The sequence below is a fragment of the Bombina bombina genome, unplaced genomic scaffold (genome assembly GCF_027579735.1).
Source record: "Bombina bombina isolate aBomBom1 unplaced genomic scaffold, aBomBom1.pri scaffold_1325, whole genome shotgun sequence".
In the NCBI taxonomy this organism is placed as follows: domain Eukaryota; kingdom Metazoa; phylum Chordata; class Amphibia; order Anura; family Bombinatoridae; genus Bombina; species Bombina bombina.
Genome location: NW_026510725.1, coordinates 14,129 through 41,304, shown reverse-complemented (window position 1 = coordinate 41,304; position 27,176 = coordinate 14,129). Strand labels below are relative to the sequence as shown.

The window sequence follows — 27,176 nt, the reverse complement described above, 5'->3', positions numbered from 1 at the left end:
TATCTGAAACATGAAAGAAAATTTTGGGTTTCATGTCCCTTTAAGTGCATCTATATGTTCAGAATAGAGACATCCATAAACAGAGCATTCACCCCAACTAAGGATTTTTGCGTTCTTTTTTTAGCTTATTTTTTTCAATTCCATGAACTAGTGACGTATGGGATATACAATCCTACCAGGAGGGGCAAAGTTTCCCAAACCTCAAAATGCCTATAAATGCACCCCTCACCACACCCACAATTCAGTTTTACAAACTTTGCCTCCTATGGAGGTGGTGAAGTAAGTTTGTGCTTGATTTTTATGACTTCTTCTATGATAAGCGCTTCTAAGCATTATGAAGCCCAATTCCTCTCAGAGTACAGTGTTTGTCAGAGGGATGTGAAGAGAGTATCGTCTATTGATTTTTTATGGTTTCCCTTGCGGGAAATCTTTTCAAGGGTTCTCTGTTATCGGTCGTAAGGATTCATCTCCTACCTCCCTTTTCAGATTGACAATGTACTCTTATATACCATTACCTCTGCTGCTAGTTTTCAGTACTGGTTTGGCTATCTGCTATATGTGGATGGGTGTCTTTCGGTAAGTATGTATCATTATTTAAGACACTCTCAGCTATGGTTTGGCGCTTTATGTATTAATATAAAGTTCTAAATATATGTATTTACTTATATTTGCCATGAGTCAGGTCTATGTGTATTTCCCTTTTCAGTTTGGCAGTTTCATTATGGGAATCATGTTTTAGGAAGTTTGTCTTATCTGGGGTATAGTCTTTTTTTTCAGTTTGACTTGTTTTTTCTTTTGAAAAACTTGCGGGCAATTTGGCTCACGAGGACGCAAAATGCTGTTATTTATTGTGTCATTTTTGTTGCGAGAATTTTTGTTGGCGAGAATATGCGTCTATAATGACGCACATTCGTCATTTCCTGCGTCTTAATTAAAGCCAGGTTGTTTTCCACAAAATTGTGTTTATGACGCGAGTTGAGTCATTTCCGGATGTTTGTTGGCGCCCAAAAAATTTCAACTTTCTTTTGCGTCGTGCATCATACTTGGCGCCAAAAAAAATAGTTTATTTTACCTCACTTCCTATATGCTCCTTGCCGCCTTTATGCTCAGAGGGCTATGCTATTTGCTTTTTTGTCAATTTTAGCACTTGCATTTTTTCACATTCCTGAAACTGCTATATGTGGAAATAAGCTATTTCTGTTTAAATGTTATTTTTTCTTTTACATTTTACAAGATGTCCCAATCTGATCCTGTCTCAGAAGCTGCTGTAGGAACCATGCTGCCTGAACACAGTTCTACTAAAGCTAAGTGTATCTGTTGTAAACTAGTGGAGATTATATCTCCAGCTGTAGTATGTAACAGTTGTCATGATAAGCTTTTGCATGCAGAAAAGGTTTCTATTAGTGCTAGTACAGTATCTGTTCCTTCAACATCTAAAGTACATGATATCCCTGTTGATATGAAATATTATATTGCTGATGCAATACAGAAGGTTATGTCTGCTATTCCGCCTTCAAATAAACGTAAAGGTCTTTTAAAACTTCTCATACTACTCATGAAATTTGTAATGACCGACAACATACTGATATATCCACCTCTGATAAGGATCTCTCGGACTCAGAAGATCCTACTTCAGACATTGACACTGATAAATCATCTTATATTTTTAAGATTGAGTATATTAGTTCCTTGTTAAAAGAAGTGTTGATAACTTTGGATATTGAGGAGTCTGGTCCTCTTGATAATAAATCCAGTAAATGTTTAAATTCTGTCTATAAACCTCCTGTGTTTACTCCTGAGGTTTTTCCTGTTCCTGATTCTACTTCTGATGTGATTGCTAAGGAATGTTTGAAACTTGGTACTTCTTTTGTTACTTAAAGGTTTAAAAGTTGTATCCTTTACCAGTGGCTAAATTAGCGTTTTGGGAAAAAGTCCCTAAGGTTGATGGGGCTATGTCTACTCTAGCTAAACGTACTACTATTCCTATGGAAGATACTACTTCTTTTAAGGATCCTTTAGATAGGAAAATTGAATCTTATCTAAGGAAAGCTTATTTACATTCTGGCTATAGTCTCAGACCTCCCATTTCTATGGCTGATGTTGCGTCTGCATCAACTTTTTGGTTGGTCAGCTTAGCACAACGGGAAAAAGATTCTGTATTCCATAGCATTGTCCTCTTGATAATAAATCCAGTAAATGTTTAAATTCTGTCTATAAACCTCCTGTGTTTACTCCTGAGGTTTTTCCTGTTCCTGATTCTACTTCTGATGTGATTGCTAAGGAATGTTTGAAACTTGGTACTTCTTTTGTTACTTAAAGGTTTAAAAGTTGTATCCTTTGCCAGTGGCTAAATTAGCGTTTTGGGAAAAAGTCCCTAAGGTTGATGGGGCTATGTCTACTCTAGCTAAACGTACTACTATTCCTATGGAAGATACTACTTCTTTTAAGGATCCTTTAGATAGGAAAATTGAATCTTATCTAAGGAAAGCTTATTTACATTCTGGCTATAGTCTCAGACCTCCCATTTCTATGGCTGATGTTGCGTCTGCATCAACTTTTTGGTTGGTCAGCTTAGCACAACGGGAAAAAGATTCTGTATTCCATAGCATTGTTCGTTTGCTTCAACATGCTAATAATTTTATCTGTGATGCTATTTTTGATATCATCAAGATTGATGTCAAATCTATGTCTTTGGCTATTTTAACTAGAAGAGCTTTATGGCTCAAATCATGGAATGCTGACATGGTATCTAAATCTAGGTTGCTATCTCTATCATTCCAGGGTAATAATTTATTTGGTTCCCAATTGGATTCTATTATTTCCACTATTACTGGAGGGAAGGGAGTTTTTTTGCCCCAAGATAAAGAGTCTAAGGGTAAATCTAAAGCTTATAATCGGTTTTGTTCCTTTCATCAGAATAGAGAACAAAAAAACACTCCTTCCTCTAAGGACTCTGGCTCCAATTGGACGCCATCTTCGAGTTGGAATAAATCAAAGCCTTATTAGAAGCCAAAGCCAGCCCCCATGACTGGATGAACATGCGGCCCTCAATCCAGTTCTACTGGTGGGGGGCAGATTGAAATTTGTTCAAGACATTTGGGCAGGTTCCATTCAGAATCCTTGGATTCAGAATATTGTTTCTCAGGGCTATTGAATAGGTTTCAGAATAAGACCTGTGAGGAGATTTTTTTTCTCTCACATTCCATCAAATCCTGTGAAAGCTTAGGCCTTTCTGAGGTGTGTTTCAGATCTGGAGCTTTCAGGGGTATTCAAATCTATTCATTGTCCCGAAGAAGGAAAATTCATTCAGACCAGTGCTGGATCTGAAGTTTTTTAATCAATTTGTAAGGGTCCCAACTTTCAAGATGGTGACTATAAAGGACTATTCTGCCTTTTGTTTAGCAAGGTCATTACATATCCTCAATAGACTTACAGGATGTATATCTTCACATTCTGATTCATCCAGACCACTATCGGTTTCTGAGAGTCTCTTTTCTAGACAAGCATTACCAATTTGGGGCTCTTCCATTTAGCCTAGCGACAGCTCCAAGAATTTCTTAGAAGGTTCTAGGTGCCCTTCTATCTGTAATCAGAGAGCAGGGTATTGTGGTATTTCCTTATTTGAACTATATCTTGGTACTGGCTCAATCTATTCATTTAGCAGAATCTCACACAAATCAACTTGTGTTGTTTCTTCAAAGACATGGTTGGAGGATCAATTTACCAAAGAGTTTCTTGATTCCTCAGACAAGGGTCACCTTTTTAGGTTTCCAGATAGATTCAGTGTCCATGACTCTGTCTTTAACAGACAAGAGACAAATTAAATTGGTTTTCTGCCTGTCGAAACCTTCAGTTTCGATCATTCCCTTCAGTGGCTATGTGCATGGAAGTTTTAGGTCTCATGACTGCAGCATCGGACCGTATCCCCTTTGCTCGTTTTCATAGACCTTTTTTCCGTTTTCAAGACCTCTTCAACTCTCTCTGACTTGGTGGTTAGACCATCGTCGGATTATTCAAGGGGCCTCTTTTGTTCGTCCTTCCTGGACTGTGATTTCAACAGATGCAAGTCTCACAGGTTGGGGAGCTGTTTGGGGGTCTCTGACAGCACAAGGAGTTTGGAATCCTCAAGAGCCGAGGTTACCAATCAATATTTTACAACTCCGTGCTATTTTCAGGGCTCTTCAGGCTTGGCCTCTTTTAAAGAGCGACTCATTCATAAATTTTCAGACAGACAATATCACAACTGTGGCATATGTCAATCATCAAGGTGGGACTCGCAGTCCTTAAGAGATGAAAGAAGCATCTTGGATACTTTTTTGTTGCATCTTGTGACAGAAGCAGCCATCTTGTAGCTCAGCATTGTTGCATCTTGTGACAGATGTAGCCATCTTGTAGCTCAGTATTGTTGCATTCTGTAACAGAAGCAGCCGTCTTGTACCTCAGTATTGTTGCATCCCGTGACAGGAGCAGCCATCTTGTAGCTCAGTATTGTGGCATCTTGTGACAGGAGCAGCCATCTTGTAGCTCAATATTGTTGCATCTTGTGACAGAAGCAGCCATCTTGTAGCTCACGTATTGCTGCATCATGTTACAGAAGCTGCCATCTTGTAGCTCAGTATTGTTGCATCCTGTGACAGGAGCAGCCATCTTTTAGCTCAGTATTGTTGCATCTTGTGACAGAAGCAGCCATCTTGTAGCTCACGTATTGCTGCATCCTGTGACAGAAGCTGCCATCTTGTAGCACTTGTATTGTTGGATCCTGTGACAGAAGCAGCCATCTTGTAGCTCAGTATTGTTGCATCCTGTGACAGGAGCAGCCATCTTGTAGCTCACGTATTGTTGCATCTTGTGACAGAAGCAGCCATCTTGTAGCTCAGTATTGTTGCATCCTGTGACAGGAGCAGCCATCTTGTAGCTCAGTATTGTTACATCCTGTGACAGAAGCAGCCATCTTGTAGCTCAGTATTGTTGCATCCTGTGACGGAAACAACCATCTTGTAGCTCAGTATTGTTGCATCCTGTGACAGGAGCAGCCATCTTGTAGCTCAGTATTGTTGCATCTTGTGACAGAAGCAGCCATCTTGTAGCTCAGTATTGTTGCATCCTGTGACAGGAGTAGCCATCTTGTAGCTCAGTATTGTTGCATCCTGTGACAGGAGCAGCCATCTTGTAGCTCAGTATTGTTGCATCCTGTGACAGGAGTAGCCATCTTGTAGCTCAGTATTGTTGCATCCTGTGACAGAAGCAGCCATCTTGTAGCTCAGTATTGTTGCATCCTGTGACGGAAGCAACCATCTTGTAGCTCAGTATTGTTGCATCCTGTGACGGAAGCAACCATCTTGTAGCCCAGTATTGTTGCATCCTGTGACAGGAGCAGCCGGCTGTTTGACAGCTGTACCTTACACTACAGTTTAGCTCACTAAATAGAGAGCAGAATTGTTACATTTTTTCAGAGTTTTTTTTGCACAGTTTAAAACTTGCATAACAAATATAAGCTCCAAGATGGCGGCGCCCAGTGTGAAGATACAGAGCTTCCCTAAACTGATAATTGTAAGGGGTTAAAATAATAGAATGACTGTGAAGACAGCTGCAGGCCAGGAGGAAAAACAATATCATAGTGAGTAATTACCGCTACTGTAGTTGTACTCAGCCGTTTAATGCCCCATTAAGTGGACATAAATGTATAAAAAGAAGATCCTGTAAACAGGATAATGGGTTAGAGTATTTTATTATTGCATATTACTATGTGAATAACCACTGTAAAGAGGTTAAATACATAGTTAAAGTCAGCTCTGGGTGCTTGTTGAACACATCTGGTGAGCCAATAGGCAAGAGGAACGTGTGTGTATCCACCAATCACTAGCTAGCTCCCAGTAGTGTATTAGTGCTCCTGTGCCTATCTATGTATGCTCTTCACTAAAGGATATAAAAAAAAAAGAAATCTGTTTGATAATAGAAGTAGATTGAAATGTCTCTTACATTTGCACGCTCTTTTACAACTATGAAAGTTTCATTTTGACTTTCGTGTCCTCATTGGCCGATATGTATTTTCTTTGTTTGGCTAACAGTTGCAGCAGCCGTTTGTACTTATCAGGCTTTATAAGTTGTAAGTACTCAACTGATACAGGACAGTCAACACCAGAATTTATGTTGTTTTAAAAGATAGATAATCCCTTTATTACCCATTCCCCAGTTTTGCATAACCAACACAGTTATATTAATACACGTTTTAACTCTGTAATTACCTTGTATCTAATCCTCTGCAGACTGCCCCCTTATTTCAGTTCTTTTGACAGACTTGCATTTTAGCCAATTAGTGCTCACTCCTCGGTAAATTCACGTGCATGAGCTCAATGTTATCTATATAACACACATGAACTAATGCCCTCCAGTGGTGAAAAACTGTCAAAATGCATTTAGATTAGAGGTCTAAGAAATTAGCATATGAACCTCCTAGGTTTAGCTTTCAACTAAGAATACCAAGAGAACAAAGCAAAATTGGTGATAAAAGTAAATTGGGAAGTTGTTTAAAATTACATGCCCTCGCTGAATAATGAAAGTGTTTTTTGGACTTGACTGTCCGTTTAAATTCGGTTTTATTTATTTGGATGATATAATTATTTTGAGTACAATGTTCCTTTAAGTGTTCCATTGAGAAAATCTTTCACAGCAGTTACAAATGTTTTGTGTCCAGTTACTATGTATTGAAAAACATATTTTAACACACAGACATTGCTGGGTTGCAAAATAACAAAGGCCCATTTATACACACAGTGGTGACTCCCTAAACCTTCACCTCAAACCCTGTTTGTTTTCTCTACGCCTGGACTCCTCCTATAATGCAGGGTTCTTCAAGCCTCGGTTCGGGGTCCAATATTGGGTCGCAACACCATGTTTATTGGGTCATGACTTGTTTATGTGTTGTAGGAGAGTGTGTGTTGTAGGAGAGTGTGTCTGTTTTTTATGAGAATGTGTGTGTGTTGTATGAGAGAAAGTCTGTGTTATTTGAGAGTGCGTGTGGTGTGTGTGTGTGCTGAATAAGAGAGTGTTTGTGTGTTATGAGAGTGTGTGTTGAATGACAGTGTATATAGTGAGTGTGTGGGTTGTATGAGAGTGTGTGTAGTGAGTGTGTGTGTTGTATGAGAGTGTATAGTGAGTGTGTGTATTTTATGAGAGAGTGTATTTTATGAGAGAGTGTGTAGTGAGTGAGTGTGGGAGTTGTATGAGTGTGTAGTGAGTTTGTGTGTTTTATGAGAGAGTGTGTGTGTCTTGTATGAGAGAGTGTGTAGTGAGTGTGTGTTGTATGAGAGTGTGTAGTGAGTGTGTGTGTTGTATGAGAGTATGTGGTGTGTGTTGTATGAGAGTGTGTAGTGAGTGTGTGTGTTGTATGAGAGAGTGTGTAGTGAGTGTGTGTGTTGTATGAGAGAGTGTGTAGTGAGTGCATGTGTTGTATGAGAGAGTGTGTAGTGAGTGTGTGTGTGTGTTGTATGAGAGAGTGTGTAGTGAGTGTGTGTGTTGTATGAGAGAGTGTGTAGTGAGTGTGTGTGTTGTATGAGAGAGTCTGTAGTGAGTGTGTGTGTTGTATGAGAGAGTGTGTAGTGAGTGTGTGTGTTGTATGAGAGTGTGTAGTGAATGTGTAGTGAGTGTGTGTTGTAGGAGTATGTGTGGGGTGTATTTGTTATTACCTTTTACAACACTTTCAAGTTTGACTTCAATCAGGAATAAAGTTGCATAAAAATAGGGTCACAAAGGTATGTGGTAACATTGCACTGGGTCTTGGGGGAAAAAGTTTAAAGACCCCTGCTATAATGTATCTCCAATGGATGTCAGTAACACACACAGAGCACTGATTATGTCCCCTGGTTACTAGCAATAACACCCAGAGCACCCTACTGGCTTCCAGTTACAAAGTCAGAACATTGATATTACCCTCTGTATGCCAGTAACACACAAAGCAATGAGATTATCCCTTGGCTGCCCGGAATACACAGTTTTTTCCCCCTTTGTTGACTTAGTAATATTTAAGTTATTTCCTGTAGGTAGTAGTATTTGTTGGGGGTTATTTTGTTTAGTTTCTTGATTATTTTTTTTCTCAAGATGAATGTACCAAAATGTAAACGAATAAGCCACCAGGGTAGTTTTAAAAAAAAATGCTGTAATGTATATTTACTATCCTACATAGGTATAATTTTCTACAAAGAATACCAATAAAACAAAGCAAATTAGATAAAAGAAGTAAATCGACAAGTTGCTTGCTCTATATGAATGATAAAATTGGGGTTTTATGCCCCTTTAAAGGGACATTCCGATGAAAATGTAAATGCACATAGATGAATTACATCTTTGAATAGAATCATATTTACAATATACATGTATTGGCAAAAATGCTTCTATTAAAAGTTATCCCTGTTTTAGTGTTAACATTTTTCTATGCACGTGTATGTGAAGCATAACTAGATATTCTCAGTGCACCAGCATTTTAAGTGCTGCAGCTGCTTAGAACTCCAATAGGGCTTGTATCAGGTCAGCAATTAAAAAACCGAGTCATTATTATTTGGTACAAGGGCCTTCCTTAGGCTCTCTGAGAAAGTGCTGTGTTTAAAATGCTGGTGCACAGTGCATACTTAGATACACATTTGAAACAGCTATAGCTTTTATTAGAAGCATTTTTGCTAATACGTGTATATTACAAAAATGCTTCTATTCAAATCTGAAATGTATCCATGTGGATTCCAATTTTGTCTGGAATGTCCCTTTAAGTAAAGGAACTGTGTTTTAGCCAGATGTAAAACAGACAAACGTATATATAAGGTAAGTATAGCTATCAAAGACTTTCTTCCATGCTGAATTTTGTCTTTAAAAGCTGGTTCCATTCCACTTAATATGATTTTTTTTTGAGACTGATTATAATTAAAATCTGAATCGCTATAACAGTTATATGAATGCTTTATGCAGTTCAATTATACTCTTTAATAAATGTAGATTTTATTATTCCTGTTGGGCTACTCTGGCTGATGCATAGTTTTGCATAACCATAAATATAAGAATACGCTACATTAAAAATACTAATGTAAAACAATTCTTGTAAGCTTTTATCAAAAAATAAGTTTCAATGTGCATTGTTTCATTGCTAAATAAGTTTTTCAATTTCCTCTTTTTATGGGTGAATTTGCCACTGACAGATAAGCTCCAGTACCCGGCTTATAACATTACTCATCCTCTGTTTAGTACAGTATAGAACAAAGATGAAAGAAAAAAGGCTTTTTTTTTTCTTTTCATTTATAAGTGCGATCATAAACACTGAATATCACTCGGATCATCCTGCAATAAAATCGCTCAGAAATGCGTTTTCAAAACCTTAGGTTTTAGCAGACGAGATCTGCCTCTTGCAGATGGGGTTGTCTGTAAACTTATTCTAGTCTAAATTTTAATTATGATGAGTAAAAGAGATGTAGAACAAAATCTCTTCCACTATGATTTATGTAAGGAAGGGTTTTTTTTCCGCATCTTTTTTACTCACTGTAATTAAAAGCAAGAATATTTTAATCTCAATAAGCAGCATTCAGGAATCTATCATGTGTCAATAAGCCTAATAAGGCCCAAACCGCTTTCCACATGTGATTTCCTTAGTTGCATACTTCAATCCCTGTTATGTCGTAAAGCTGTCAGGCTTAAAGGGGCAGTATACACCAATTTTCATTTAACTGCATGTAATAGACACTACTATAAAGAATAATATGCACAGACGCTGATCTAAAAATCCAGTATAAAACCTTTTAAAAACTTAATTAGAAGCTCCCAATTTAACACTGTTAATGAGATAAGCCTGGGACACCCTCTAAAAGGAGCTGATAGCAGAACCTTCCCCATTCCCCCTCCACTGCATATGAAAAGACCCATTATACAAACTGAAGCAGTCAGAACTCTGTATACATCAGTATATATCTAAAACTTTGGGGCTTGGTTAGGAATCTGAAAATCAGCACAATGTTATTTTAAAAATTAGCAAAACTATACCTTTTTACAAAAACACACCCAGATGGGCTATATAAATGGATCATCTACAAAACATTTATGCAAAGAAAAATCTAGTGTATAATGTTCCTGTTCCTTTAACATTGTACTATCAAGAAGAAATATGTTTAAAATGGATACGTTAAGCAAAAGAGGCGGGGCATTGTATAGCTCATTTAAATATCCTTTCCCAGATTCCTCGATGCCAGTATAAAAATTGGTAGTTCAGGTTTTCAGTGAGGGTGTGCCGATGACATATACAATGATCTATTGAGTGTTACTTTACTTAAAATTAACTCTTTTTTTTCTTCTCTCACCATAATTTAAATGGAGGTTTATTAATCTCCCTAGACCAGGTTTCACAAAGTAGCATTCAGGAATCCATTATCTGCCGATGAGGACAAATAAGGCCAAAACAGCTGTGTACGTGTTATTTCTTATGCTGCCACTCCTGCTATGCCTTAAAGCTGCCAAGATAAACCTTGTACTAGCATTGGGATGTCCAAGTTTAACATGAATGTGTAGAAAGAAAAGTATGTTTTTTTACTCACCATAATTTAAATTGAGACTGGTTTATTAATCTGTAGCTCATTTGCATATAGTTACCCAGATTCCTCTGCTCCAGTAGAGAAACTGGTCGTTCAGGTTTTCTTTGGGGGTTGTGCAGATGGGCTATACAATGATCTACTGAGTGTAAACATATTCTTAAATATCATTCTGTCTTGCATCTAACTTTAAGTGATATTTAATTTCTTTTCCAGCTGGTTTACTCATACAGTTAAAATTTCAATTAAAATAAGGAACGTGTAGACTTTATAGCTGGAAGAACATTTCAATCTCTCCAGCATTAGGTGTACTGCTAACGAATATTTAATTCATATTCTACAACAAGACTAAGTTATAGATAGCGAAGCAAATAAATAATTCTTACCCGTAAAAAATAGAGTCAATGCAATTATCCTTTAATGATGGTCCGGCGCAAATCAGTTTGTGCATCGTGATAACAAACCATCTGCGGTCCTTTGTGATTAAAAAAAATATATAAAAATCACTAAAGAAAATCTAGAAATGGTTATTACATGATCCAAGAAAATATTCATCTCGTTTTAATTGCAATAAGACAAACAGACACAAAATACTTCCAGATGAATATTAAGTTCCTGGCGGTTTACAACGCATTTATTTAGAAGCTGTCTGGTTTTATTAGCGTGACAGTATGAATATGTATCTGAGGTTTTTTATTTGTCTAACTCAGTTTATTTTAACTGCTATTCAGAGCAATAAACAGGAAAGCTTTTAAGGTCCTTAGTGTGATTTTACATGAAAATACATATTTGGATATGAGTTATAGTTACGGAAAGCTTAGATTCTAGTTCTCTTTTTTTTTTTTTTGTCGTCAAATTTCCATTGTTGTTTATACTTGACTGGAAATCTGAGACCTGGAATCACATTTTATATATATTGAAAAGTACATCAAATGCAAAATGAAATTCCCCATAAAATATTTAATTGTGTGTAGTAAAACAACTTTAAAATGTTCTATTATTGTTTATTTTGCCCCTTTTGCCTATACTTCAAAGGGACAGTCTAGTCAAAATTAAACTTTCATGATTCAGATAGGGCATGTAATTTTAAACAGCTTTCCAATTTACTTTTATCATCAATTTTGCTTTGTTCTCTTGGTATTCTTAGTTGAAAGCTAATCCTAGGTGGGCTCATATGCTAATTTCTGAGCCCTTGAAGGCCGCCTCTTATCTCAATGCATTTGACTGTTTCACAGCTAGACAGTGCTAGTTCATGTGTGTCATATAGATAACATTGCTCACTCCTGTCAGCACTGATTGGCTAAAATGCAAGTTTGTTAAAAGAACTGAAATAAGGGGCAGTCTGCAGAGGCTTAGATACAAGGTAATCACAGAGGTAAAAAGTATATTAATATAACAGTGTTGGTCATGCAAAACTGGGGAATGGTTAATAAAGGGATTGTTTATCTTTTTAAACAATAAAAATTCTAGAGTAGACTGTCCCTTTAACCCTTTTGTTAGCTAAGATGAGTAATGCAAAAATGATATGGTCTAATGACTCAAAACATGCAGAATGTTTTTTTAATTAGATGATGTCACTATTAAAATAAATGTAATAAATGTGCTTTCAGCTTGGAATCCCCCATTCCTTCATGATGGTGAGTTACCAGCACAAGTTTCAAGATGAAGACCAAACACGGGTAAAAGGCTCTCTTAAGTAAGTACTGAGAAAAAGGCCCATGAGATGATCTGTACAGATGTTGTCTGGCTCTAATATGAATAAGGAACACAGAGGTTATTTTGCCGTAGTTGTCTGATGCTTTTAACGTACACAAAGGACATCAATTGTGATGCAGTCTGTATTATAGCCTTTATTTTGTGCAGAAATGTTGTTATTAACGTGCAATGTATCTACATCACTTTTTCAAGGGATACGAAACAGTGCTACTTTAGTAAATAAAATTAAAAAAACGAAGTAAACATACAAAGAAGCAGATTGGGTTATTAGATGCCAAGAGATCAGCCATTGAAACTAGCGGAACAGCGATTTCCCCTACAGCACCGTAAGGGCTCTTTACAGTAAGAACAAAAAGGTTATGGAACTCTCTAATGAGGTTGTTTTAGCAAAAGCAATAAATACATTAAAAAGGGCTAGAGGCTTTATACAGGTGTATGCAGTAGCAGTTAGAATTAACGGTATAACGGTTCAATTTGGGGGGGGGTTGCCCTCTTTTGGATCAACAGAAGTAATAGAAACATATAAAAGGTTGAACTTGATGGACTTTTTTTAACCTATATTACTATGTAATGCAGACTTCTAGGTGTGAGAGTAAAAGGGCCATAATAACTAGCAACACTAGACACTAATGTTTTTTTTAACCCCCACAAAGTACTGCTCGGGACTCCTAGAGCACTGCTGGTCCCAAGCGCAAATCCCTGCTGATCCAATCAGTCATACTACTAGCGCTGCTTATTGGCTCAGCAGGGATATGCACTCAGGACCAGCGGGGATAGGATTTGCTGTGGTTTAAATGAATGTAAATTTCATAAATTATTCCCTGTTTTTTAAAAATACTATTAAAAACAGGGGCACTTTCATTCATGAAAGTTTACATTGCACTGTATTTTTACAAATACTTAAATTTCTTTTGTGCAAAGCCGGATTGCCGATCCCCCGCCTGCTTCTCCTGCTGTACTTACACAGCAATGACGAAACCAGCTTTCTCCAATCACGGCGTGGCTTCACGAGATGGACGCTCTGGGGGGGAAGCCATGTACAGAGGAACTGTGGGCGGGGGATAGGCAATCCGGCTTTGCACAAGAGAAAGGTAAGTATTTTTAAAAATATGGTGCAATGTAAACTTTCATGAATGAAAGTGCCCCTGTTTTTAATAGTATTTTAAAAAACGGGCACTAATTCATGAAACTTTCGATAGTCCTAAAATCACATGCGCTAAAAAATTAGACTATTATGGCGCTTTAAGTCTTCCTGCGCTGATTAGTCTGAGATGATTGACAATCTCTGCTGTCGTGTAGTTGCACAAGAGCAGGATGGGGATTTCTTGTGAAATGTTATATTAGGGCAGCAAATGCCAACTAGCAAGCCTTGAATATAGGCAAACAGGTTCCCTTATCCAATCCAGTTTGATAAATAGGACCCAGTGTGTGCAAAACAAAATAAAGGGATAAGGATAGTAAAAGGAGGACATATTATATTCTATTTCCTTCTTAATATGAGGAGAGTCCATGACATCATTCCTTACTGTTGGGAAATACTGAACCTGGGCACCAGGAGGAGACAAAGACACCCCAGCCAAAGGCTTAAATACTTCCCTCATATCCCAGTCATTGTTTGCCTTTCATCACTGGATGTTGGCAGAGAAATGTCAGAAGATTCGGAGTAGTTCCTTATGAAGGGTATCTACCCTTCGAAATGGGACTGGAGTTTCAAGTAGTCTTGTCAGCCTCTCAGAGAGAGCATTGACGAATGTTAGAGTCTTTATATGCAGGGAGGGTCTTTCTGCGAACCCATCCAGACTTGTATTAACAGCTCCTAAGCAATCAGTGTTTAAGAGTTTCACTGTCTGCTTCCATCACTCAAGTCCATGTCAGGAGCGATGCTACAAGACTGTCAAACTTGAGAGGCTGTGTTTCTGTTCCACTGCATAGATTCCGGTAAGATTGTTTAATTTTTTATACACAAATGATATGCAAGAAGACAGGGTCACAGTGTGGCTCCTTTTATCTGTTTGGAATCAAGGGTTAATATCTCCGGAGGGGGGTTATTGAACAGGGGGGATTGATCACATAATTTTATTTTATTATGATTATGCTGCGACATGTGTGAGAAGGACTCAGGCAGATGTTGCAACGTAAAGGTTTTACTCTCTTTTTTGGAAGCTGTGCACCATGTGACCGGGTGTGGTTTACACAGATTTCCTCTTTCCTGACCGTGCGGTTTATCGGAGAAGAAGCGGTTTCTCTGTTTGGCCAGGGTCATAGGAGGTGGTGAGTGCCTCAGCCATTGGGGGTATAAAAGTGCCGTTTTATCTTATTATCTATAGTCTGCTTTATAAGTGCAAGCTATGGATGATTCTGATTTGTTAGAGGGTACTCTCTTTACCTAAATCTAATACCTGTTTATATTGTGAGGAGGCCACGGTATACCCACCAGCTCAATTATGTTCCACATGCCTTGATAAAGTAATCATGTCAAAGAAAGTTAATATGTTTGATACCACTGAGCCGTCCACCTCTGAGGAGTCTCCGTCCAGTGAGGTGCGCACCCTACAGTCATCTCCCAATTCACATGCAGCTTCCTGTAGCACTCCTAATCCTCAATATGGAGGGGCCCTTTTTCCGCCAGACTTTACTGAGCAATTACAAATTACAGTGTCTACGGCATTTAGTGCTTTACCTCGCCCTGCTAAGTGCAAGCGAAAGGTTAAATATTGCTATCCTTCCCAGGGGTCATCTACTAGCCTATTGGATTTATCTGATACAAGATTATCTGATGATGAAGGCGCCTCTGATACTTGGGTCGGAATCTGCTGCCTCTAGGCCTCCAGCTACGGAGGAACCAGACTTTAGATTTAGGATTGACCATTTACGTTTTCTGTTAAAGGAAGTTTTGGCTACGTTAGAGGTTCCAAAGCCCAAATTGCCTGAGGAACCTTTTATTCCTAAATTAGATAAGGTCTAGGAGGACAGGGTTGTACCCCAAACTTTCCCGGTTCCCGTAAAGATGGCGAACATTGTTAAAGGGACACTGAACCCAAATTTTTTTTTTCGTGATTCGGATAGAGCATGCAATTTTAAGAAACTTTTTAATTCACTCCTATTATCAAATTTTCTTCGTTCTCTTGCTATCTTTATTTGAAAAATAAGGAATCTAAGCTTCTTTTTTTGGTTCAGACCACTGGACAGCATTTTTTTATTGGTGGGTAAATGAATTTATCCACCAGTCGGCAAGGACAACCCAGGTTGTTTACCAAAAATGGGCCGGCATCTAAACTTACATTCTTGCATTTCAAATAAAGATACCAAGAGAATGAAGAAAAAATGATAATAGGAGTAAATTAGAAAGTTGCTTAAAATGTCGTGCTCTATCTGAATCACGAAAGAAAACATTTGGCTTCATTGTCCCTTTAAGAATGAATGGGAAAGAATTGGTTCTTCATTTTCCCCGTCTTCCTTTAAAAAATTGTTCCCGGTCTCGGACTCTCAATTGGAGTTGTGGGGCTCCATCCCTAAGGTGGATGGCGCTATCTCCACGCTTGATAAACGTACTACTATCCCGCTAAAGGATAGTTCGTCTTTTAAAGAGCACATGGATAAGAAAATAGAAACTCTGTTAAGAAAGATGTTTCAGCATACGGGATATTTGTTTCAACCGGCAGCGGCTGTTGCTGCCGTTGATGGAGCGGCTACCTTCTGGTGCAACTCCTTATCTGAGTTGATCGAGGTGGAGGGTCCCCTCGACGTGATCCAGGAAAGAATTAAGGGTGGCTAATTCTTTTATTTGTGATGCAAATATGCAAATTATTCGCCTGAATGCCAAGGCTTCAGGTTTTTCTGTTCAAGCCCGTAGGGCACTCGGGCTGAAGTCCTGGTCTGCGGCCATGACTTCGAAGTCAAGACTTCTTTCCCTCCCATTTAAGGGAAAGATTCTATTTGGTCCAGGCCAGGACTCAATTATCTCAACGGTTACTGGAGGCAAAGGTGTCTTTTTACCGCAGGATAAGAAGAACAAACGTCCTAATTTTCATTCGGATAAATCCCAAACGTCAGCAGCCCTCCCCAAAGCCCAAGCAATCCAAGGGGACTTGGAAGCGGCTCAGTCCTGGAATAAATCCAAGCAGAACAAGAAGCCCTCCGAGACAAAGTAGGCAATCCTGGGATATTGTGGCTACGGACGCAAGTCTCTCAGGATGGGGAGCTGTTTGGGGTGCCAGGAAGGCACAGGGCCTATGGACTCGAGAGGAATCCCTCCTCCCAATCAACATTTTGGAACTTCGAGCGATCTTCAATGCTCTAAAGGCTTGGCCTCTTCTGGGCTCGTCCCAGTTTATCAGATTCCAATCAGACAACATAATCTCGGTGGCTTACATCAACCATCGGGGGGAACAAGGAGCTCCCTAGCAATGAGGGAAGTATCTCGGATTCTGGAGTGGGTGGAGGCCCACAACTGCTAGCTATCAGCAATCCACATTCCGGGTGTGGACAACTGGGAAGCAGATTTCCTCAGCAGACAATCCTTTCATCCTGGGGAATGGTCTCTCCATTCTGAGGTGTTTGCAGAGATTTGCAACTGGTGGGAGACGCCGGAGATAGATCTTATGGCGTCCCAGTTCAAATCCAAGCTGCCCAGATATGGGTCGCGGTCCAGGGATCCTCAGGCGGAGCTAACAGATGCATTAGCAGTGCCTTGGAGGTTCAATCTAATTTACATTTTCTTTCATGTAATTAGCAAGAGTCCATGAGCTAGTGACGTATGGGATATACATTCCTACCAGGAGGGGCAAAGTTTCCCAAACCTCAAAATGCCTATAAATACACCCCTCACCACACCCACAAATCAGTTTTACAAACTTTGCCTCCTATGGAGGTGGTGAAGTAAGTTTGTGCTAGATTCTACGTTGATATGCGCTCCGCAGCAGGTTGGAGCCCGGTTTTCCTCTCAGCGTGCAGTGAATGTCAGAGGGATGTGAGGAGAGTATTGCCTATTTGAATGCAGTGATCTCCTTCTACGGGGTCTATTTCATAGGTTCTCTGTTATCGGTCGTAGAAATTCATCTCTTACCTCCCTTTTCAGATCGACGATATACTCTTATATATACCATTTCCTCTAATGATTCTCGTTTCAGTACTGGTTTGGCTTTCTACTACATGTAGATGAGTGTCCTGGGGTAAGTAAGTCTTATTTTCTGTGACACTCTAAGCTATGGTTGGGCACTTTTATATAAAGTTCTAAATATATGTATTAAAACATTTATTTGCCTTGACTCAGGATGTTCAACTTTCCTTATTTCAGACAGTCAGTTTCATATTTGGGATAATGCATATGAATAAATCATTTTTTCTTACCTTAAAAAATTTGACTTTTCCCTGTGGGCTGTTAGGCTCGCGGGGGCTGAAAATGCTTCATTTTATTGCGCCATTCTTGGCGCTGACTTTTTTGGCGCAAAATTTTTTTTCTGTTTCCGGCGTCATACGTGTCGCCGGAAGTTGCGTCATTTTTGATGTTTTTTTGCGCCAAAGGTGTCGGCGTTCCGGATGTGGCATCATTTTGGCGCCAAAAGCATTTAGGCGCCAAATAATGTGGGCGTCTTTTTTGGCGCTTAAAAAATATGGGCGTCACTATTGTCTCCACATTATTTAAGTTTCTTTATTTTGTGCTTCTGGTTGCTAGAAGCTTGTTCTATGGCATTTTTTTCCCATTCCTGAAACTGTCATTTAAGGAATGTGATCAATTTTGCTTTATATGTTGTTTTTTATATTACATATTGCAAAATGTCCCACGTTGAAGCTGAGTCAGAAGATACTTCTGGAATATCCCTGCCTGGTGCTGGAGCTACCAAAGCTAAGTGTATCTGCTGTAAACTTTTGGTATCTGTTCCTCCAGCTGTTGTTTGTACTGTTTGTCATGACAAACTTGCTAATGCAGATAATATTTTCTTTAGTACTGTTACATTACCTGTTGCTGTTCCGTCAACATCTAATACTCAGAGTGTTCCTGATAACATAAGAGATTTTGTTTCTAAATCCATTAAGAAGGCTATGTCTGTTATTCCTCCTTCTAGTAAACGTAAAAAGTCTTTTAAAACTTCTCATTTTTCAGATGAATTTTTAAATGAACATCATCATTCTGATACTGATATTGTTTCTTCTGATTCAGAGGATTCTGTCTCAGAGGTTGATGCTGATAAATCTTCATATTTATTTAAAATGGAATTTATTCGTTCTTTACTTAAAGAAGTCCTAATTGCATTAGAAATTGAGGATTCTAGTCCTCTTGATACTAAATCTAAACGTTTAGATAAGGTTTTTAAATCTCCTGTAGTTATTCCAGAAGTTTTTCCTGTCCCTGGTGCTATTTCTGAAGTAATTTCCAGGGAATGGAATAATTTGGGTAATTCTTTTACTCCTTCTAAACGTTTTAAGCAATTATATCCTGTGCCATCTGACAGATTAGAATTTTGGGACGAAATCCCTAAGGTTGATGGGGCTGTCTCTACTCTTGCTAAGCGTACTACTATTCCTACGGCAGATGGTACTTCCTTTAAGGATCCTTTAGATAGGAAAATTGAATCCTTTCTAAGAAAAGCTTACTTGTGTTCAGGTAATCTTCTTAGACCTGCTATATCTTTAGCGGATGTTGCTGCAGCTTCAACCTTTTGGTTAGAAGCTTTAGCGCAACAAGGAACAGATCATAATTCTCATAGCATTATTATTCTTCTACAACATGCTAATAATTTTATTTGTGATGCCATCTTTGATATCATTAGAGTTGATGTCAGGTATATGTTTCTAGCTATTATAGCTAGAAGAGCTTTATGGCTTAAAACTTGGAATGCTGATATGTCTTCTAAGTCTACTCTGCTTTCCCTTTCTTTCCAGGGTAATAAATTATTTGGTTCTGAGTTGGATTCTATTATCTCAACTGTTACTGGAGGGAAAGGAACTTTTTTACCACAGGATAAAAAATCTAAAGGTAAATTTAGGTCTAATAATCGTTTTCGTTCCTTTCATCACAACAAGGAACAAAAGCCTGATCCTTCATCCTCAGGAGCGGTATCAGTTTGGAAACCATCTCCAGTCTGGAATAAATCAAAGCCAGCTCCCAAGTCCACATGAAGGTGCGGCCCTCATTCCAGCTCAGCTGGTAGGGGGCAGATTACATTTTTTCAAAGAAATTTGGTTCAATTCCGTTCACAATCTCTGGATTCAGAACATTGTTTCAGAAGGGTACAGAATTGGCTTCCAGATAAGGCCTCCTGCAAAGAGATTTTTTCTTTCCCGTGTCCCAGTAAACCTAGCGAAGGCTCAAGCATTTCTGAAATGTGTTTCAGATCTAGAGTTGGCTGGAGTAATTATGCCAGTTCCAGTTCTGGAACAGGGGCTGGGGTTTTATTCAAATCTCTTCATTGTACCAAAGAAGGAGAATTCCTTCAGACCAGTTCTGGATCTAAAAATATTGAATCGTTATGTAAGGATACCAACATTCAAAATGGTAACTGTAAGGACTATCCTGCCTTTTGTTCAGCAAGAGCATTATATGTCCACAATAGATTTACAGGATGCATATCTGCATATTCCGATTCATCCAGATCACTATCAGTTTCTGAGATTCTCTTTCCTAGACAAGCATTACCAGTTTGTGGCTCTACCGTTTGGCCTAGCTACAGCTCCAAGAATTTTTACAAAGGTTCTCGGTGCCCTTCTGTCTGTAATCAGAGAACAGGGCATTTCCTTATTTGGACGATATCTTGGTACTTGCTCAGTCTTCACATTTAGCAGAATCTCATACGAATCGACTTGTGTTGTTTCTTCAAGATCATGGTTGGAGGATCAATTTACCAAAAAGTTCATTGATTCCTCAGACAAGGGTAACCTTTTTAGGTTTCCAGATAGATTCAGTGTCCATGACTCTGTCTTTGACAGACAAGAGACGTCTAAAGTTGATATCAGCTTGTCGAAACCTTCAGTCACAATCATTCCCTTCGGTAGCTTTATGCATGGAAATTCTAGGTCTTATGACTACAGCATCGGACGCGATCCCCTTTGCTCGTTTTCACATGCGACCTCTTCAGCTCTGTATGCTGAACCAGTGGTGCAGGGATTACACAAAGATATCTCAATTAATATCTTTAACACCGATTGTACGACACTCTCTGATGTGGTGGACAGATCACCATCGTTTAGTTCAGGGGGCTTCTTTTGTTCTTCCGACCTGGACTGTAATTTCAACAGATGCAAGTTTGACAGGTTGGGGAGCTGTTTGGGGGTCTATGACAGCACAAGGGGTTTGGGAATCTCAGGAGGTGAGATTACCGATCAATATTTTGGAACTCCGTGCAATTTTCAGAGCTCTTCAGTCTTGGCCTCTTCTAAAGAGAGAATCGTTCATTTGTTTTCAGACAGACAATGTCACAACTGTGGCATACATCAATCATCAAGGAGGAACTCACAGTCCTCTGGCTATGAAAGAAGTATCTCGAATTCTGGTATGGGCGGAATCCAGCTCCTGTCTAGTTTCTGCGGTTCATATCCCAGGTATAGACAATTGGGAAGCGGATTATCTCAGCCGCCAAACATTACATCCGGGCGAATGGTCTCTTCACCCAGAGGTATTTCTTCAGATTGTTCAAATGTGGGGTCTTCCAGAAATAGATCTGATGGCTTCTCATCTAAACAAGAAACTTCCCAGGTATCTGTCCAGATCCAGGGATCCTCAAGCGGAAGCAGTGGATGCGTTGTCACTTCCTTGGAAGTATCATCCTGCCTATATCTTTCCGCCTCTAGTTCTTCTTCCAAGAGTAATCTCCAAGATTCTGAAGGAATGCTCGTTTGTTCTGCTGGTGGCTCCAGCATGGCCTCACAGGTTTTGGTATGCGGATCTTGTCCGGATGGCCTCTTGCCAACTGTGGACTCTTCCGTTAAGACCAGACCTTCTGTCACAAGGTCCTTTTTTCCATCAGGATCTCAAATCCTTAAATTTAAAGGTATGGAGATTGAACGCTTGATTCTTAGTCAAAGAGGTTTCTCTGACTCTGTGATTAATACTATGTTACAGGCTCATAAATCCGTATCTAGGGAGATATATTATAGAGTCTGGAAGACTTATATTTCTTGGTGTCTTTCTCATCATTTTTCCTGGCATTCTTTTAGAATTCCGAGAATTTTACAGTTTCTTCAGGATGGTTTGGATAAAGGTTTGTCTGCAAGTTCCTTGAAAGGACAAATCTCCGCTCTTTCTGTTCTTTTTCACAGAAAGATTGCTAATCTTCCTGATATTCATTGTTTTGTACAAGCTTTGGTTCGTATAAAACCTGTCATTAAGTCAATTTCTCCTCCTTGGAGTTTGAATTTGGTTCTGGGGGCTCTTCAAGCTCCTCCTTTTGAACCTATGCATTCTTTGGACATTAAATTACTTTCTTGGAAAGTTTTGTTCCTTTTGGCCATCTCTTCTGCCAGAAGAGTTTCTGATTTATCTGCTCTTTCTTGTGAGTCTCCTTTTCTGATTTTTCATCAGGATAAGGCGGTGTTGCGAACTTCTTTTAAATTTTTAGCTAAGGTTGTGAATTCTAACAACATTAGTAGAGAAATTGTAGTTCCTTCATTATGTCCTAATCCTAAGAATTCTAAGGAGAAATCATTGCATTCTTTGGATGTAGTTAGAGCTTTGAAATATTATGTTGAAGCTACTAAAAATTTCCGAAAGACTTCTAGTCTATTTGTTATCTTTTCCGGTTCTAGGAAAGGTCAGAAGGCTTCTGCCATTTCTTTGGCATCTTGGTTGAAATCTTTAATTCATCATGCTTATGTCGAGTCGGGTAAAACTCCGCCTCAAAGGATTACAGCTCATTCTACTAGGTCAGTTTCTACTTCCTGGGCGTTTAGGAATGAAGCTTCGGTTGATCAGATTTGCAAAGCAGCAACTTGGTCTTCTTTGCATACTTTTACTAAATTCTACCATTTTGATGTGTTTTCTTCTTCTGAAGCTGTTTTTGGTAGAAAAGTACTTCAGGCAGCTGTTTCAGTTTGAATCTTCTGCTTATAATTTAAACTTTATTTTGGGTGTGGATTATTTTTCAGCGGAATTGGCTGTCTTTATTTTATCCCACCCTCTCTAGTGACTCTTGCGTGGAAAGATCCACATCTTGGGTAGTCATTATCCCATAAGTCACTAGCTCATGGACTCTTGCTAATTACATGAAAGAAAACATAATTTCTCCAACATTGGTGTGTCCGGTCCACGGCGTCATCCTTACTTGTGGGATATTCTCTTCCCCAACAGGAAATGGCAAAGAGTCCCAGCAAAGCTGGTCACATGATCCCTCCTAGGCTCCGCCCACCCCAGTCATTCTCTTTGCCGTTGCACAGGCAACATCTCCACGGAGATGGTTAAGAGTTTTTTGGTGTTTAAATGTAGTTTTTATTCTTCTATCAAGTGTTTGTTATTTTAAAATAGTGCTGGTATGTTCTATTTACTCTGAAACAGAAAAGGATGAAGATTTCTGTTTGTAAGAGGAAGATGATTTTAGCAGACAGTAACTAAAATCGATTGCTGTTTCCACATAGGACTGTTGAGATGAAGTAACTTCAGTTGGGGGAAACAGTTAGCAGACTTTTCTGCTTAAGGTATGACTAGCCATATTTCTAACAAAACCATGTAATGCTGGAAGGCTGTCATTTCCCCTCATGGGGACCGGTAAGCCATTTTCTTAGTCAAACATAAAAGAATAAAGGGCTTAAAAAAGGGCTAAAAAACTGGTAGACATTTTTATGGGCTAAAACGATTGCTTTATTGGGGCATATTATGCAGATTCTAGCTAACAATTGGCATTATAATCTTGGGGAACGTTTATAAAACGGCAGGCACTGTGTTAGACACCTTTTTCAGTCAGGGGGCTTTTCTAGTTATAGACTGAGCCTCATTTTCGCGCCATTACTGCGCAGTTGTTTTTTGAGAGCAGGGCATGCAGATGCATGTGTGAGGATCTAAAAATCACTGAAAAAGCTTCTAGAAGGCGTCATTTTTGGTATTTGGTATTATCCCATACGTCACTAGCTCATGGACTCTTGCTAATTACATGAAAGAAAACATAATTTATGTAAGAACTTACCTGATAAATTCATTTCTTTCATATTAGCAAGAGTCCATGAGGCCCACCCTTTTTTGTGGTGGTTATGATTTTTTTATATAAAGCACAATTATTCCAATTCCTTATTTTTTATGCTTTCGCACTTTTTTCTTATCACCCTACTTCTTGGCTATTCGTTAAACTGATTTGTGGGTGTGGTGAGGGGTGTATTTATAGGCATTTTGAGGTTTGGGAAACTTTGCCCCTCCTGGTAGGAATGTATATCCCATACGTCACTAGCTCATGGACTCTTGCTAATATGAAAGAAATGAATTTATCAGGTAAGTTCTTACATAAATTATGTTTTTCCACAGTTACCACTTCTCCCTCGTGTAGTGGCCTGCATGAAGCAGGAGCAGGCATCAGGGATACTGATTGCTCCATCGTGGCCGCAAAGGATGTGGTTCGCGGATCTGGTGGGTATGTCCTCATCTCCTCTGTGGAAGTTACCTTGTCGCAGGGATCTGCTGGAACAGGGTCCTTTTGTTCATCAAAATCTAGATTCTCTGAGGTTGACTGTGTGGAGATTGAATGCTTACTCTTAGCCAAAAGAGGTTTTTCTGAGAAGGTTAATGACACTCTCATTCGGGCTCGTAAGCCTGTTACTCGTCGCATCTATCATAAAGTGTGTAGAGCTTACTTATTCTGGTGTGAAGAGCGTGGTTTTGCCTGGCATAAGGTCAAGGCTGCCAGGATTCTTTCTTTTCTCCAGGAGGGTCTGGAGAAGGGCCTTTCTGCCAGTTCCCTGAGGGGACAGATTTTGGCCCATTCAGTTTTGCTGCACAAGAGGCTCGCGGAGCTCCCTGATGTGTAATCCTTAATTAAGGCTCTGATCATGATCAGACCTGTGTTTAGATCTAACGCTCCACCTTGGAGTTTGAATCTTGTTCTTAAATTTTTGCAACGGGCTACGTGTTGTTGTCCTGGACGGTTCTTTTTCTATTGGCTATTGCGTCGGCACGCAGAGTTTCTAAAATGGTGGCCCTGCAATGTGAGCCTCCTTATCTGGTGTTCCACACTGATAAGGCTGTTTTACATACCCGCTTGGGTTTTCTTCCTAAACAGCAAGGGTCTACCTCACCAAATAACGAGGAAAAATTCTTGTCTTTATGTAATTTATTTAACTTTTAGCTTACAAAAAAGCATGTAGGCACACAGCAACAAAAAAAGCAACGTTTCGGGTTCTTATTAGCATGATTAAAGGTGAACAACCCGAAACGTTGCTTTTATGCTGCTGTGTGCCTACATGCTTTTTGTAAGCTAAAACTTAAATAAATGACATAGACAAGAACATTTCCTCGTTATTTGGTGCTGTGGACCCTTGCTGTAGTGGATACATTGAGAGGTGTTTGCAGTGGCCCTCTACCACCTGCACCAGGTAGTGTGCTGTTTGTCTATTCTGAACTGTTGGGTTTTCTTCCTAAAGTTGTGCCTGATCGTAACATCAATCAGGAGATTGTGGTTCCTTCCTTATGCCCTAATCCTTCTTCTTCGAAGGAACGTTTACTTCATAATCTGGATCTGGTTCGAGATTTGAAGTTTTATCTTCAAACTACTAAGGATTTTAGACAAACTTCATCCTTGTTTGTTATCTACTTTGGGAAGCGTAAGGGTCTGAAGGCCTCTTCGACTTCCTTATCTTTTTGGTTGAGGAGTGTTATACGCTTAGCTTACGAGTCAGTGGGACTTAGACCTCCTCAGAGGATTACGGCTCATTCCACTAGAGCAGTGGCTTCCTCTTGGGCTTTTAAGAACAAGGCCTCTATGGATCAGATTTGTAAGGCGGCTACCTGGTCCTCCTTACATACTTTTTCAAAGTTCTACAAATTTGATGTTTTTGCTTCAGCTTTAGGGAGAAAGGTTTTGCAGGCTGTGGTGCCCTCAGATTAGAGTCCGCCTTTCTTTTGCCCCTCCCGTTATCATTCAGTGTCCTCTAGAGCTTGGGTATAGTTTTCCCACAGTAAGGAATGATGCTGTGGACTCTCCTCATATTAAGAAGGAAAACATAAATTATGCTTACCTAATCATTTAATTTTCTTCTGTATGAGGAGAGTCCACGGCCCCCTGCCCATACATTCTGATGGGCGGACCAAAATTTGTTTTTCTCTTCCAGCACCATTTATACCCTGATATTTCTCCTACTGTTCCTTGTTCTCTTGGCAGAATGACTGTGATATGAGGGAAGTAGGGGAGTATTTAAGCCTTTAGCTGGGGTGTCTTTGCCTCCTCCTGGTGGCCAAGTTCAGTATTTCCCAACAGTAAGGAATGATGCAGTGGACTCTCCTCATACAGATGGAAATTAAATTATCAGGTAAGCATATTTTATGTTTTTAGACACTAAAGTCTTATTCTACCAAGCTTCTTCATTACTTAGCTTCCTGGTGGTATAGTAAGGGGATTCATGGTCCTAACATGCATCCCTTTACCATGCAAGGCATTTTAGTGCTGCCCACTGCCCATCGCCCATCAAATGCCCTGTAGGAATTGAAGTAAATTATGCCTTAGGCAATGTGGAGTTATGGGTAATATTGTGCATGGTGGTGATTACTGCTACCTGGTCCAGTAAGACATATATCAGACGGAAGACAGTGCTGGCATATTTTCAAAGGCCAGGAGCTTATAGATTAACTATTCACCCCTCACTCGTCTCATCATCATTAGAAAGCCCCTACCGCCAGGGACTTTACACTGCTGTATATATTAATCAATACCTTGTGGCTGACAAGAGGTTAGTACAGTACTGCTCTGTATGTGGCTAAAAAATATAGAGTCTCTGGCGGAATGGAGCTACTATTAAACTGTGTATTTGTGAAAGATATATAATATTACAGAAGATTTCCCTTTGCCTAAGGCAACACAATAGCTAAATTGCCACTAATAAAGAGCCATTTGTGGAGCGAGAAGGAAAAATAGTTCCCTCCACAAAAGCTGAGAGAAGCTTGGAAAAAAAGGAATTATGTGCGATGAGAGTAGACTGAGAACACAAGGAATTAGATATCCATCAAATAAAGTTACAGCAACGCTTCAGGAGGCAAGAAATTGTATAACGTATGTGGGTGGTCATTGTATATCAGTACTAATATGGTTATCTACCTTGTTCCCTCTGTTTATTATAGGGCAGGTTTTTTTGGGACTGTGGTGGAATATGGTGCAGAAAGAAAAATATCTAACCACAGTGTTTTAGGAGCTACAGTCAGCATTGGTGTGCCACAAGGGGTGTCTCTAAAAATCAAGTAAGTGTTGTATCTTGTAGTTTAAATAGAGTCCTGCACAATTTGCTTATGAGAATGTTCCCTGTAATATTTTTGTGCAGTGTGTGTACAAATTTTTACTCGTGCAATTTTGGGCCAAGTGACTAAAATGTGTGTACACTTTTTTATTGTGTGATCAAACTTGAAAATGTTGTAAATTTAATAACACACATGCACAAATTTGCACACAAAAATTCACACTCCATACACACTCACACAACACAGTCTTTCTCACACACACGTACTCTTACACACACACTTGTTCACTCTCACACACGTTTACTCTCTCTCTTACGCTCTTTCACTCTCTCACAAACACACACACTCTTTTACTCTCTCCTCCACACTCACTCTCACGCACACACTCTTCCACTTTGCTACACACTCACTTTCACACACACACACACACTCTTTCACTCTGCTACACACTCTCTTTCACTCTCACACACACACACACTCTTTCACTCTCACACACACACACACTCTTTCACTCTCTCACACACACTCTTTCACTCTCTCAC

The 27,176-nt window shown here is 39.4% G+C and overlaps 1 protein-coding gene across 1 annotated transcript in view; it reads left to right on the top strand.

Annotated features, from left to right (window-relative positions):
• The window catches only part of LOC128643347 (dnaJ homolog subfamily C member 11-like), a gene marked incomplete at its 3' end in the record, with an annotated part of 52,877 nt that overhangs the window by 21,782 nt on the left and 3,919 nt on the right, over nt 1-27,176 (top strand). Inside the window, exons 3-4 of the mRNA XM_053696277.1 lie at nt 12,170-12,255; nt 26,521-26,637. Coding sequence (XP_053552252.1) covers nt 12,170-12,255; nt 26,521-26,637 — 203 coding nt within the window. The remainder of the gene's footprint in view (nt 1-12,169; nt 12,256-26,520; nt 26,638-27,176) is intronic.